The sequence below is a fragment of the Zosterops lateralis genome (genome assembly GCF_965231275.1).
Source record: "Zosterops lateralis genome assembly, chromosome: 1".
NCBI lineage: Eukaryota > Metazoa > Chordata > Aves > Passeriformes > Zosteropidae > Zosterops > Zosterops lateralis.
The window spans coordinates 22,181,956-22,196,005 of NC_139762.1; the positions used below are offsets into that span (position 1 = coordinate 22,181,956).

Sequence of the window (14,050 nt, forward strand, 5' to 3'; positions counted from 1 at the left end):
AGGATGGAATAAACCCATGGAACAGCACAGGGTAGCACTGGCTGGCTGGGAAGCAGCCTTGTAGAAAAGGACCCAAGGCCCTTGTAGGCAGAGGGTTACACTCCGTCACTGGTGTGTTCTTCTGGTAAAGAAGGGTGGCTGTGGGCTGTGCAGGAGGGTAGCCAGCAGCTGAAGGGAAATGCTGGTTCTTTCCCTCTGTCTGGCACTTGTGGGACAGCCTCTGGAGTGCTGTGTCCAGTTTTGGGCTCCCCAGTGCAGGAATGATGTTGACATAGTGGAGTGATTCAGGGGAGGCTCATGATTAGAGGGCTTTTGTGGGTTTTGTGTTTCATTTTACAAATAGAGATTATATGAAAACAGGAACAATTTGAATTATGAAAATATTATCTTCCACTGCTACCAAGTCCATCTCAGGTTCATCAGCATGTTTCTTACAATGTCAACACTGAAAATACTTACTTGAAATGAGGTTCAGGACAGATCCATGCAAGACCTAAATCAAAATGTTCTGATTTGATGATGAACAAGTAATATAATCTCCTTTGAGGCATCTTAGACTTGCACTTGGTTATGATTCCATGCAGCCTATGCTTTCAGACTTACAGAATGTCATTTGGATATTCTATCTAACTTTCCTCTATTTGACATTGTTGTCATTCATCCCACCTATTTCTAATTGAAATTTGTTTCAGTTAGCCTTCTGGGTTTTATCTGTATGCTCTCTTAAATATTTTTAATTTTCTCTTTTTGATTATAATTTATCAGTCTAGATTTTTAGATTATGTTTAATCAATCAATCTAAATTATTCTAGGAGCTTTCCTTTACATTAGGCTAAGTTGTGTTCTGCAGCTCAGTATATTGGTTTTGAAAACTCTGAGTTCATTCCCTCGTTTGCCTGTCAGATTATCTTTCTGCTAGGTTTTATTTCTTAGTTATCCAAGTTGGATTTTTTTTTTCTTTTCTGACAATGCTCAACTTGCTTTGGACACATTAATAGTCCACATTTAGGTTCTCAGTCAGTTCTGCCCTAAAAACCGAGAACCAGAACTCCCATAGTCTGTCTCTTTTTGTGGAGAGTGGAGGAACAGAAAATGATCTTTAGTACTTAACAATCTGGTATTATGTGTCCTGTTAGTTCTTCTGACCAGTCAGGTAATTGGGCTTTACTACTGGGAGCCCTCCATTTCCTTGAAAACCTTGGATAATTACAGTCAGAACCTGCTTCTTCGATGTCTTAAGTCTGTAATCAGACCTGTTAACCAAGTATTTTGTTGTAGTCTATCAGAAAGATAAAGAGCAGCCAGTACTGTTAACAGCTTCTTAGGCAAGACTGAATTTTGGATATATTGTCACACTTCCTTTACATAGAAATCCTTTTGTCATCTTCTCTTCGTTCAGCATTTGCCTTGGATTTTGTTTCTCTTTGTGTCTAAAACCTTCAGCCTCTTTCATGTCAATGCTTAGGAGCATTCCATCCAGAAGGGTTGCAGATGTCAAAATAACAGATAAATTCTGTTTTATTCAGAATTTATGTAACATCACTTTACCTCTTGCTCAACTATTTAGATAAACATTTTTAATTAATAAATAATTAATATTATTTATAAGCTGTTTTAAAGGTACTGCCAGTAATTTTAGCAGTGACAAAAGAACGGACTGAATTGCATAACTGAGGAATTACCCTGTGTTTGCAGACTGTACTGAGAGCACTGACTCTCACAGTATTGCATATTTTCCGAATAGGGTAGGTAGGAGTTACTAACTGGAATTGTTCTTGGCCGCTGGTGGCAAAAATGCCAGTGAAATGATATCTCTTCTTTGTCTGTCTACATGTTCTCCTTTAAACCTTCTCATTCTGATTTCTTCTATTGCCTCAACTATCCACAGTGGGAAAATACAGGGAGGTGGCTGGGGGTTTTTTACAGGTTTTTTAGGGCTGTTGTTCCTCCATGCCCGGTGGCAGTTCCCTATGAATGCAGCCGGTGTTGGAGCTGCTTTTCCCGGGCGGTGCCAGGGATTTGTGGGGTTGGTGTGGCCGCTGGGTGGCGCTGTGCTGATGCGGATGGTAACAGAAATGTATTCGGGAATTTGAGTCCTTTTGGACTCAAAAGTGGTTTTCCAAGCAAGAGAAACAAACTTTGTGGCAAGAGGTGTAAATAATTCATTTTCTTAGTTGATCTTTGGTGTTACCAGATGTCTTCCAGTCATTTTCTCTTTTTGTGGGGTGAGGATATTCAAGAATAAACTTTGATTTAGTGCAGCTAGTCTCCTTTTATTTCTTTGTAAGTCATCTGAGAGTAGCCTTTGTTTTTGTGTCTCTCCTCTTTGTTGCCTAATTCTGAAGGAGGCATGGGTAGACCAGTGACTACAAGCTGAAGTTAACCTAGGAGCTTCCAGATACAGTCTGTGTAGCTTGACTACTAACTATTCAGAATATTCACACTGTGTGGTTGTTGTTGTAGCCAGAGTCCTGGAAGGCTCTAGTTATCAGTGAGAGTTCTCATCTAGTTATCTGGGGAACAGAGTACTTAATCACAGAATTATTTTTAATAATTTTCTGAATAATAACTGTTATTTACATGTGACTTCATTGTTCTGCGCCCAGCTATTGGCTCCTACATCGGAGCCCTTGTTTAGCAGGCTGAATTTTACATTGATTTTTTAATTGGTTTTTAAGAAATATATATGATGCATAAAATTACTTCTCTAATGTACTGCTGTCTACTTCTGCCACTCGTTTCCTTCATTGCACACATAAATGTGCTATTTCTGTGTTTTAGCTGTTCTCTAGTTCCCAGGATTCTTCACTAGATTTTTTTTTTAATTGGGTCATAGCTCGCTTTCCCCCAGCTCAAAGAAAGGATGAATTGTCTCAGCCTATGGCAATTTATAGCCACTTAGCTATAAGCCAGTGAGATAATGGGGTTTTGCAAAGGATAATCTATGCACCCCTGAATATTTTAATTCCAAGCAAGTTTGAAGGTAATCTGTTAAAGCACAGCTTTCAGATCAAAGAATTCTACACTGCAAAGAACTTTTTAATATGTATAGCAGACACTCTAAGGAGTTGTACTTCTAGACACAAAGGTAGTGAATAAGCTCACATTTGTAAGTTTTTTGGGTTTTGATTTTCAGAATTGGATGTGTGGGGACTTTTGTTTAACAGTAGAGTGGAAAAATTAAACCATTACTATAATAACTGTTCTTCACTGTTGCAAAATTCAGTGAGGTAGACTTGAAGCTGGTGAAGGGGGTATGGCATACCTGGTGCTGCAGAGTTCACTTCTACAAGTCCAGAAATCTTTTAAATTCAGAATGGTATATTTCACTTGCTATGGTCCTGAGGCTTTAGCCCACGGATAAAGATGACAGTTTTATGCTGTTATACACAAACAGTTGGTGAAAATTAAGAGACTTAGTGTTTTAGAGAGAACTTTCAAATATGAAAGTCAATGTTCAACGAAGAAAGGAAATCCAGATATTAAGTTGATCATAGTGTATGTTTCCAGTATGTGCTGCTCTTGTTAGACAATTGTTAGGGTATCTAGCAGAGCTGTTCTAAGCAGGCAGTACTTGGACTCCTTAGATGATGTATTTGGAAGCCCAAAGCTTCTTTCAAATCTGTATGATTAGGTTTGAAGCTTGAATTTTGAAGTACTTTCTCTTTCTTTATATTAGAGGACCTCAAGTAAGGCTCTGTAAGTGTTCTTCCAATCAGTAGTACATAAATATTTCAGCTGTTCCTGGCAGCTGTGTGTGTTTGAGAGCTTTAAGTGGAAGTCAATATTGAAAATCAAATCAGTTTTTCTGCTAACAAAACTATTATTTCCAAAATTGTATTTTATTATTCAGACTCTGAAATGGTTAAGATAAATATGGCCAAGGAACTCTAAGAAAATAGAGGAAGAACATTCGTTTATGCATATATATGGGATTTTCTCTTCAAGATAGCTGTTTTTCTTAGATTTTTCCAAGAATAATTGTGATGTAATTTGCAAGTACTTCCTCTCCTACAAAGTCCAACAGGTTTTCAAGAGAGGCTGTCAACAGGAAGGTCTTAAAACCATGAGTCTAGATCTTATTTTACAGAGAGGTCTTATTTTATAGAGATCTATAGAGAGATCTTATTTATAGAGCTCTTGTTTTATAGAGAGAGAAATGACCATTTTTGATTATATATTGGTGACTTTCTGTTTTTGCTAAAACTGCAAAACTTAAAATTGTTACTAAATGACCAATTTTGAAAGTAAGAAATTACTTAAAATAGGATTTGCAGATTTTTCTTGAATAAATTTTGTTTTCTTTTGAACAGAACTTCTTGGCATACACAAACAGGCAACAGTAGGCTTTTTGACGTTGATGGAATCTCTGAGATATTGTAAGGTAATGTTGTAGTGTTTTCTGTATCATTTGAAAGTTTTCTTTCATTAAGGTATTGTGGGCTTTTTAAACAGTATTATTGAAAACTTTACTGTGTACTATTGGAGATCTTAAAGAACTTTCAGACAACGTCAAAATTCAATCTGAGACTAATATATTAAGACAAATATATGATAAAATTGTTAAATGCATCTTACTGAGTAAATGTTTGATACTGTTTAAATTAGAACTTTATTGCACAAATTGATTATTGCTAGTTAGAAGCTTATGGGTTTTTTTTACTAAGATAATTCTAGTGAAAGTTATGTAGATGGTTTTAAAACTGCGAAGTCCCAAAATGGCTTGCTGTTGTGTTGCAGTTTGATTGATCTCTTTTTATGCTGTCACTGTCTTCCATTTAAAATAAATACACATAAGTAAAAATTATAAAACTACTATTAAGCAACTGTATTGTAAATATAATCTATTCAAAATTAAAAAGGTATTTTATGTATTTGTCTCTGAACATTTAGAAGTTGCTGATATGCACCTTAGTTCATTTTGTTTCTTCCTGTTGTGAAGGAATTTCTTGATTTTTGTTTTTTATTTGAGAAATTCTGTGCTTTACTGTTGTGGTTTAACCCCAGCCAGCAACCAAGTCCTACACGCCTGCTCACTCACTCCCCCAGCAGCAGGATCAGTGAGAGAATTAGAAGGGTTCAAGCTGAAAAACTCATGGGTCAAGATAAAGGCAGTTTTATAGGGAAAAGGAAAACCACACACACAAGCAAAGCAAACCAAGAAATTAATTGCAGCTTCTTTAGCCACATCCAGGAGAGCACAGCCCCATCAAGTGTAACAGTTATTTGGGAAGAGAAATGCCATCACTCCAAATGTCCCCCCATTCCTCCTTCTTCCCTCTCACTTCATATCCTTTGGTCGCTTGGGGTCACCTGTCCCAGCTGTGTCTCCTCCCAGCTTCCCTTGCACTCCATTTGCCTTGCCAGTGTGGCTGCAAAAAAGGCAGAATAGGTCTTGGCTCTGTGTAAACTCTGCTCAGCGACAACAAAAACATCTCTGTTATCAACCCTGTGGTCTACACAAATGCAGAACACACTGTACCAGCCACTGTGAAGAAAAAGAACTCTATTCCATTCCGAAGCATCACATTGCACCTCTTATTCCATACCATTTATGTCATGCTCAGGTCCTACACTATTCAGTACAACCTCATTAGCACCACCTGCCTTCCCACCCTTTGATATAAAATATGTGTATCATTCCCTTTGTCTGACCACCCCTGCTGAACGTCTGTACAGTGTCCACAAAATGTCCTTTGAGATCATTTAGCCCATGGCTTTGGCCTCTATCTGTTCTGGTGGTAACTCAGGATAGGTGACATCGTACTGCGTGGAGTCATTGGGCACCAAAGCCAGCTCAGGTCGGGTCACTGCTGCACTGCATCTGCTTCTTGTAAGGCCTCTCCTCCATTGGTTCAGGTGGTTCCTGTTACAGTAATTCCTGTAACAGCAACTCAAATCATGGCTTACAGCAAATTAAAGACATCCATTACAACCTCCACCCGTGGTCATTTTTGGCCAGGTTATTTGGTTTAATGCTGCAATGAACTCCTTTGCTTGTTCCAGCCTAGCTGCAACAAGGGACTCCTGCTGTGGTGCACCATTAGTACAGTCCATGTGCTGGTCCTCCATGGGCTGCAACCTGTTGTTTCACCACAGGTGCGAGGGAATCCCTGGTCCAGCGTGGGGTCCCACCCATGGGAGACAGTCCTCCCTGAATTTATCCAGCATCCCCCTATGGAGTCACGGGTCCTGGTTGTTCTACAAAGACTACTTTTAAAACAGTATTAATACTCTCTAATTTCTGAACTTTTTGGTTGTTCTTTGCTTTCTTTTGAGTCTGTAATAAATCCCTTTAGCTTATCTCAGAGTTAAAGAAAATAATGTAGTTGGAAGAATGTTGGTGTATTGACTGCAATTGGCTATCCCGTCATTTGTTAAATAAATGTCAATTCTGAATTAATTAATCCAAAACCAGCTAATAAATCAAGTGGACTTTTGCCTTTCATTCACATCCGATTATAGTATTGTTAAGCATAGTACTTGTCTGCAAGCTAAATACTTACATCATTTTATTGAACATTTTATATTAATGGAGTCCCAACTGTCCTGAAAACTAACTAAATTTTCATTATCTTGGTCACTAACTAGATGACCTTTTTGGGTTAGCTTTGTATTTCTGATTTTGTTGTACCTTTTTAGGTTGGCTCCTATTTGAAATCTCCAAAATTTCCCATTTGGATACTTGGCAGTGAAACGCACCTCACAGTCTTCTTTGCCAAGGTATGTTAGATGTGGTTTTGGTAACCTCAGGCAGATAAACACCACATAAATTCAAAGTGCAGATCTTGCTACAATGTGAGTTTTATGTGAGTTTAATGTAAAAACATAGTCACTAAAACTTTTAATTAAGTCTTTCCTCAAAGGCAGAGTTGTTCCAATACTTCAGCAATATCTCCTCACTTGCAGTGTGAGGTCTTTCAGTTTTAGCTTAATTTATTCGGCTGGGGGTAGTTTATGCTTTGGAACACTATGCTTGGGATAAGTACTGTCTTAAATTTCTGTAGTGCAAGAGAGATTTATATGGTAATTTTGTCTCCCTGACAGTACTTTCACAATTTTTAATCTATAGTTGGTTGTTCTAGATTAAAAATAGATACCGGGACTTTTGGAAGAATTCTTTCTATATATTCTGTCAGATACCTACTGTAGCCTGTGAAACATAAAATGCTTTTGGGAGGACTCTCAGTCTAAAATCTTAGACCAGATTTTCCAAGGAGACAATTTCTGTTTCTTTTGTTGAAGATAACAAGTTGTTTTCCTTAAATTTTATTTTTATAGAACTCTTGTTTCTGGTTAAAAATTTTATTGAAACTTTGAATGGTACCTACTAGTGTATTTCTTGGTACTTATCAGAAGTTAACTTACCTGTGCCTAATATATTAAAAAATTAATTAAAACTTTATTTATAAATCTTGACAATAAGTACTAGAACATATGACAAAGATAAAGCTGTAAATGTTCAAACTGCTGAATTTCCTTAAGTAAAACTTTTGCCTAATCTTTAGAAAGATGACACAGATGTCTAGATTTTTCTTACTAAAAAACAAACCTCCACAATATATTGAAAGTTTATGTATAGTAGTATTTTCTAATCTTTAAACTTAAATTTTAAAAAATCCTTTAATTTAATTAGCCAGTTTCACATATTGAATTTTTTTTAATCCCTAATGTCAGCTAAATAGTCTTTCTTCCTTACCCCATGAAATAGAAAAATCCTTATTCACCTTTGGATATTTTTTTTTTGCTTTATTCTCTCCCCAGAGTTTCCTAGTAAAGTTTGTTTATTTCAATTTTGAAATTTTATCCCCAGTTTTTCTGAATGATACCATCAAAGTCAGTGCCTTGTATAGACAGCAGTGTGATGCAAATAGGTATAATCTCTCTGTTACGCCAGTCCAGCATTCCTGTCCCAGTGTCATCACAGTTAATATTTAGTGTCTACAGAGACCATTTCCAGACAGAAAGCCACTTCTACTGCTCTTTCTTTTAGGGTACCAAAGGCTGTTTCCTGGGTTTAGTGTAACTGGGTATCAATATCTGGTTCTTTCTTCACTGAACTCCACTCAGACTGTTTAAAACTTCAGCTTGTGATTATTAAAAAGCAGAATAAAGAATTGACATGGTCTTGGCAAAGAGTTTTCTAGATATTTTGTTGTATTATTTTTGCTTTTACTCCAGCAGAGCAGAAGCTGAAGGTGTGTAAAAGCTCATAGTTTTTGAATTTGCATGTCTAACCTCACCCTTTCTAAAGTAGCAGTTGTTGAGCATTTCAGGTGGAGCAGAGATGTCAGCTAGTGAGAATACAAATTGAGTTGACAAACCATTATTGTATCAATTGAAGATATATGTCAAAAGCTGTAGGAAGAAACTTGAGTTCATTGCAGATGGTTAATCAGCAAGTTGTTACAGTAGCGTGTGTAGTTGGTGTTTGATATTGAGGATGTAGATTCTAGTTTGATGGTGAGTTTGATTACATGAGAAAGAAATATTCAGAATAGAAAGAGAAAAATGAACTGTGGAGCCAAACCCAGTGCAGATTAAAAAAAAAAAAAGTTTTAATTCTTTCAAGCTGTATATATTTTACCAGAGCATAAAACCTTTTTTTAAATAGAATAATGTTAGGCAATTATTAAGCAGAACAGTAGTCAGTTTTGCCATTAGCTGAGTAATTTAGTCTAGAAATCTAGAAGCAGCAATCTTCCTAGGCTACTGTTGCTATAGACAACTAGCATTGGAGAATTAGAGAATGAAACAGAATCTTTATTTCCTTGAGCATGGAGATTTAAAAAGCAGTAGGTTTTACTCAAATTCTGCATACTGCTCTACTTAAAGCTGGCTGCTGTTCTTTAGTACTTAGGTATTTGACTCAGATTTTTTACATTAGATGAATGATAAACATTTTTCTCCTGTCAGTGGAATGAACAATAAACCACTGTGCTCTTCTATCTCAGAACATTTTGATTTAAATATTGTAGACTTCTGTTGCTGTCTGCCAGAATACATTTGCACTACTCCGAGTGTGGACTGTTATTTTGTATCTGTGACTGTGAGAAATGTTTTATTTTGTAAAATAAATACATCTCTTCATAGCTGCCATTCTAAAACTCTAGATTTTCAATGGATTTTAATGAGCAAAATGCAACATAGTATCTTCAGCTGAGGTTCACACTTACAACTTAAAAGTGAAAATTAATTAACTGAAGTGTGTAATTGGCTTAAGTTCTCTTGTAACTGCCCCTGCAGGAAATAGCTGTAAACAAAGACAGTTGAGTCAATTCTTGGTTTTAAGACAAGTCTACAGTGGGTCAGCAGTTTCTCCTCTTACTAAAAGGATAAGTTTTCTTCTACCTGCATAGTCTTCATCTCCACATCTTGACTGTCACAGCATTTCTCTACATACTCAGTAAGTTATTTGCCTCGCTTCAATGCTGAGATTTGGAGGTGGAGAGAAATAAAAAATAATTTCTTCATTGAACAGCAGTTCTGATTGAAGCACATTTTACTGAAGACGATATCAGTCGATTTGTTGTCTGGGACTTAACCAACCTGTCATCAATCAAATAATTATTTGTAGTTAGATCTTTTGGAAAGAAAATAGAATCAGGAATTACCTGAAATGAAATCTCACATCTTCTATAAATTCATGTCTAGAGTAGACTGTCGTGAGCAAAAATACTACAGCTTGTTCTACAGATGGGTAAATGTTGAAGTCAGAAAGCACGTGTGAACAACTGTATTACCTAAACAGTTCTTCAGAACTCTGATTGTCGTGTGTCATAGTAGAGTTGGAAAGACTTTGTGAATCATTGTGGGGAAGGTCCCCAGGAAAATACCATAAGCAATACCATCATATTATTTTTCTTTTCTTCACAACTGTTATGTGTATTAAGTCAGAAAGCTACTTAATGTTCAGCAGTCCAAATTTAACATTTTCTGAAAAAATAAGTGTGGCAATTACTCTTAGTGGTCATGGACTGTGCATTTGCAACAAGGTAGATTTTGCCTGAAAAAGTGAGTATGTAGATTATTCATAGGCTACTAAATCTAATCAGCCATCATTTCTGCCTCTCCCTGCCCACCTTTCCTTTCAGTGAATAGAAAACTTCCAAATGGCTTCAGTCCAACAAAAGCAAACAAGGAGTCTTTCATCTGACTCACAGAGTTTCCCTGCATACTCTATCAGATGGGGCAAAGGCAAATATGTGGTATTGTAAATGTCCTCTAAAAATCAGCTTTATCACTATAGTCTTTTTGTATTTTTTTTTCTTTCATTGTAAGGATAAAAGAGAGTCCGAAGTGGGGCAGCTCTAAATAAGGCTGTGATGTTCTGGATGAAATGTTGTACAGGCACTTCTTAATTATTTTTATGATACTCATGGGAAGTTATGACAAGCTGAGACAATTCAGAACTTCTAGGAATGTCAAAGTGTGGTCAGACACTGTATAAAAGAGTACCAACAAGTCAGAATGTTACGCAAAATATAACAAGAAAATGTTCCAGTGCAAACAATAGGAAGAACAACAGGAGGTTAATAGGTGCTTTCTAAATACTGTCTGTGACATGCAAATCCACATTGTGTTGAAGTTTGAATTCAGACTTATTGAAAGTGAAAAGATAGCACGGAATAAATGTCTATCTGGTGGCTTCAGGTGATTGAAAGTGTCTGTGGGGACACTTCAGCTGTGTAGGTCTTTAAAAAATTTCTGTAGTTGGTTTCTAGGTCTTTGAGCACAGAGGCTACAACAGAATTGGCTATCAATTTTCAGTTATAGTATTGTGGCATTTCTAGACTTGAAGAGTCAGATAAGCAGAGAAAACACCTGTCTGAAAAATCTGAATAAGTTACAAATTACTGCTTTTCAAGGAAAATGTCCTGTACTGGTCTCCTGGAACTGCACTGGTTTCAGATGACATTTTTTTCTCTGGCTTTGATCACTGTAACCTGTTCCACACATTCTCAGGGCCTTTTTTCTGCATCCTTGATAGCATTGTCTCTCAGAAGAAAAAACATTCACTTCTCTTCCTAAACAATCTCTTCCATCAGAGTTCAACTGAGGGGCACCTCAGCAGACACTGACACTGCTATAGGAGAGCCTAAATGTGGGTCAGTGGTGTTTACCAGAGGTAGGCTGAAGGGGAGTGTTCATTGGTACAGCATTTAAGCTCAGAACACCAACACAGATTGTCAATGTTGTGTAAAGAAACAAGATGCGTGTGTAAAAATTCAGTCATTATTACTATGAGTTAACAACTTTGGTTTCTACAAAAGTAACGTATGAGTATCCTTTAACTTAAGAACTCTTCTACTTTGAGAAGGTAGTGAAAAATATCTGTGCACTTCCTTTTGTTTTTCTCTTCCATGGCCAGTAAATGCAAGTAATCAAATTTTGAAAAAGTATGTTTTCATCAGAGAAGAAACTGAAATCATATTTTGAAGATTCCGCTTCAGGAAATGGTTACAGAGCATGAGGATTTAGGGTCTTTAGTTTTCAGGAGTAAGAGGAATTGGTTCTGTTCAAACTGTCTGGACATCTAAATGGAAAAGATACAGATGTGAAGCAACAGCAGAAATTATTTCTCTACTTCAGCTTTACTAAAAAAAAAAATTAAATACTGGAGAAGGCAAAGCCCCTCTGAGTTGCTATACTTACTGTAAAGAAAAATTAAATACTGGAGAAGGCAAAGCCCCTCTGAGTTGTTATACTTACTGTAAAGAATTTATCCTGAAATGTAACACATTTTGATACTATTCTTGCTCACTTAGAGGAGAGAATGCCTTTGTACTGACTCTGGGCATGCTGTTTCCATGCCTAGATAAAATCTTATAAAAGGGGAGATGGGGAGTAGTTCTAGCAGTTCCAATAGAAACTTTCAATCTAGAAACATTTAGATATAAAAATTGAAAATAAAACACTACCACTTGTTGCATGAGGTACTCTTTAAAATGAAGGAAGGTAGGATGAGAGAATAAAGAATAGAAAACCAGTGCAATAAGGTAACCTTTTCTAGATCCTATAAATCAAAAATTAAGGAATTCCCCACAAACTGTTAGGCTCTCAGTTTAGTATATCGTAGCAGCACTTCTGAACGTGAAAACTTACAAAGAAAATATGCCTAAGTAATGACCATGAATATCACATTAAACATATTTAGGAAGAGTGTCTCAACCATTTCAAATCTATTTTAAATACAATTAGAAAGAAAAATTATTCAAGAGGTAATCCATCAATTTACTTTTCCAATTTCCTAATTCCCTTCAAAGTGTGTGCTCTGTTTACTTTGTTATTTTATTCTGCTTGCTGGGTTTGCATTTTGGTTGGTTAAGAAACAAACTTATGTCTGATATTTAAAAATTATTAGGTTGTGGGAATATATTTGAGACTAATGGGTAATCATTCCTTGAGACAGTATTTTGGCAATAACTTGATAGATACATTGTGTCTGTGTTTAGTGGAAACCGTGAAGGTGTAAAGTGTCTGTTGTGAAAACTGCCCTGAGCAGTATAGAAATGGTGGATCATTTCCTGCGCATTTGTAGGTTGTGCTGTCCTGAGGAGTACATTTTCCATTTCCTCCTATTAGCATATATGACTTTCATATGTAAACCGAGATTGGAGTCTGGAAGGCAACAACTTGGGTCTTACCTCATGGGAAAACTTCTGGAAGGAATTGCAGCCTCCTGTCTCTGGAAGGAGGAGTCTCTGAGCAACATCTAGTTTGCATGTACATTAGCCTATTAAGGGAAAGACTGATTTTTAAAGAAACACATTTTAGTTGTTTCCTTTTTTTTTTTTTTTTTTTTTTTAGTATATGGAGGTTGGTTTACAAGTGGTAAATACATCAAAGAAATTTCTAAAAGCAGTTTTATAATTTATAAGTCACTATCAAATTGTGAAAGGAGAGGTACTGGATAGAAACAAAGGCTGAGAACTTATACCTTCTGTATCCCTTTTAAGTGTGGAACCAATGTTGGTTCCAGTTATATTTGATAAAACAGCAAAGACATTGGGCCTGAGTCATCACATAATGGATAAATAATTCTGGGTTTGAAATTTGGATTAATAGACATACTGGCCCATTGTTTAAATACAATTAATAGGTAGAGTTTTTAGTAGTATTGAAGTATTTTAAAAGCAATTTGATATTTAATGAATCGTTGCATTAAAAAGGCATTTGTAATTTGAAATCAAGTGAGAAGCAAAATACTGTTGGCTTTTTCCTCCATCATTTGCTTCTTCCACCAATCTGGTGCCCTAGCCTTTCCACATACAACTCCCATTTAATTCTGCCACAATTGTTTCATTTTCAGCTATATTAAATTGCAAAGTACTGTTTGTGCTATTGCTCAGATAGCAATGCAACAGAATACAGCCATCCATTGAGAACTCACCTGAAGTTTTCTTAAACATACCTTTTGTAATATACCAGGCTCTTGTGTACTGTGTTACTTTTTTTCCCTCCTGGTCACCAAGCATATCCATCTTACACAATGCACTGACATTTACCACTGGATTCTACATTTGGCATGTGTTACGTTTGCAGCTATTGCAATCAGCTGGTAGTGTTCTGAAATTAGGTATTGTTTAAAAATATGTTTTTCTGTAATTGATTCACAGACACCTTCCTTCTGTGGGTCATTGCTATGGAATATTACATGGCACAACTTGAGATCCTTTCAGTGCCTGATAGCTTCCAAGTTGTGAATGAGTCAATGGTTAGTTCAGAGCAGATGTTGGCCTGAAAAGTGAAACTCTTCTTTTATAAGCCTTTTTCTCATTTCTATATTTAAACTCTGGCTTTTTAGTGTTCAAAATTATTTTAAATTTTAGCTTTCTGCATGTATTTCTATATACTGTCCTTTTTATTTGAACCAGTTTGGATAGTGGAGCAGGTATTGCACCCCAAGCAATCTGTAGTTCATCCAGTATTTGTGAGTGAATGGAGAGGAGAAGGATAAACTTCTTGATTCCCTCAAAGATCTTAACCCAAAAGTCTTTGAAGTCTTAACCCAAAAGCTTTGCTTTAATAGATTTAGTGCATTTCATTT

The 14,050-nt window shown here is 36.4% G+C and overlaps 1 protein-coding gene across 1 annotated transcript in view; it reads left to right on the forward strand.

Moving 5' to 3' along the window:
- MINDY3 (MINDY lysine 48 deubiquitinase 3) overlaps positions 1-14,050 on the forward strand; it is a 50,761-nt gene that overhangs the window by 16,620 nt on the left and 20,091 nt on the right. The window contains exons 9-10 of the mRNA XM_083863236.1: positions 4,314-4,384; positions 6,643-6,723. Coding sequence (XP_083719362.1) covers positions 4,314-4,384; positions 6,643-6,723 — 152 coding nt within the window. The remainder of the gene's footprint in view (positions 1-4,313; positions 4,385-6,642; positions 6,724-14,050) is intronic.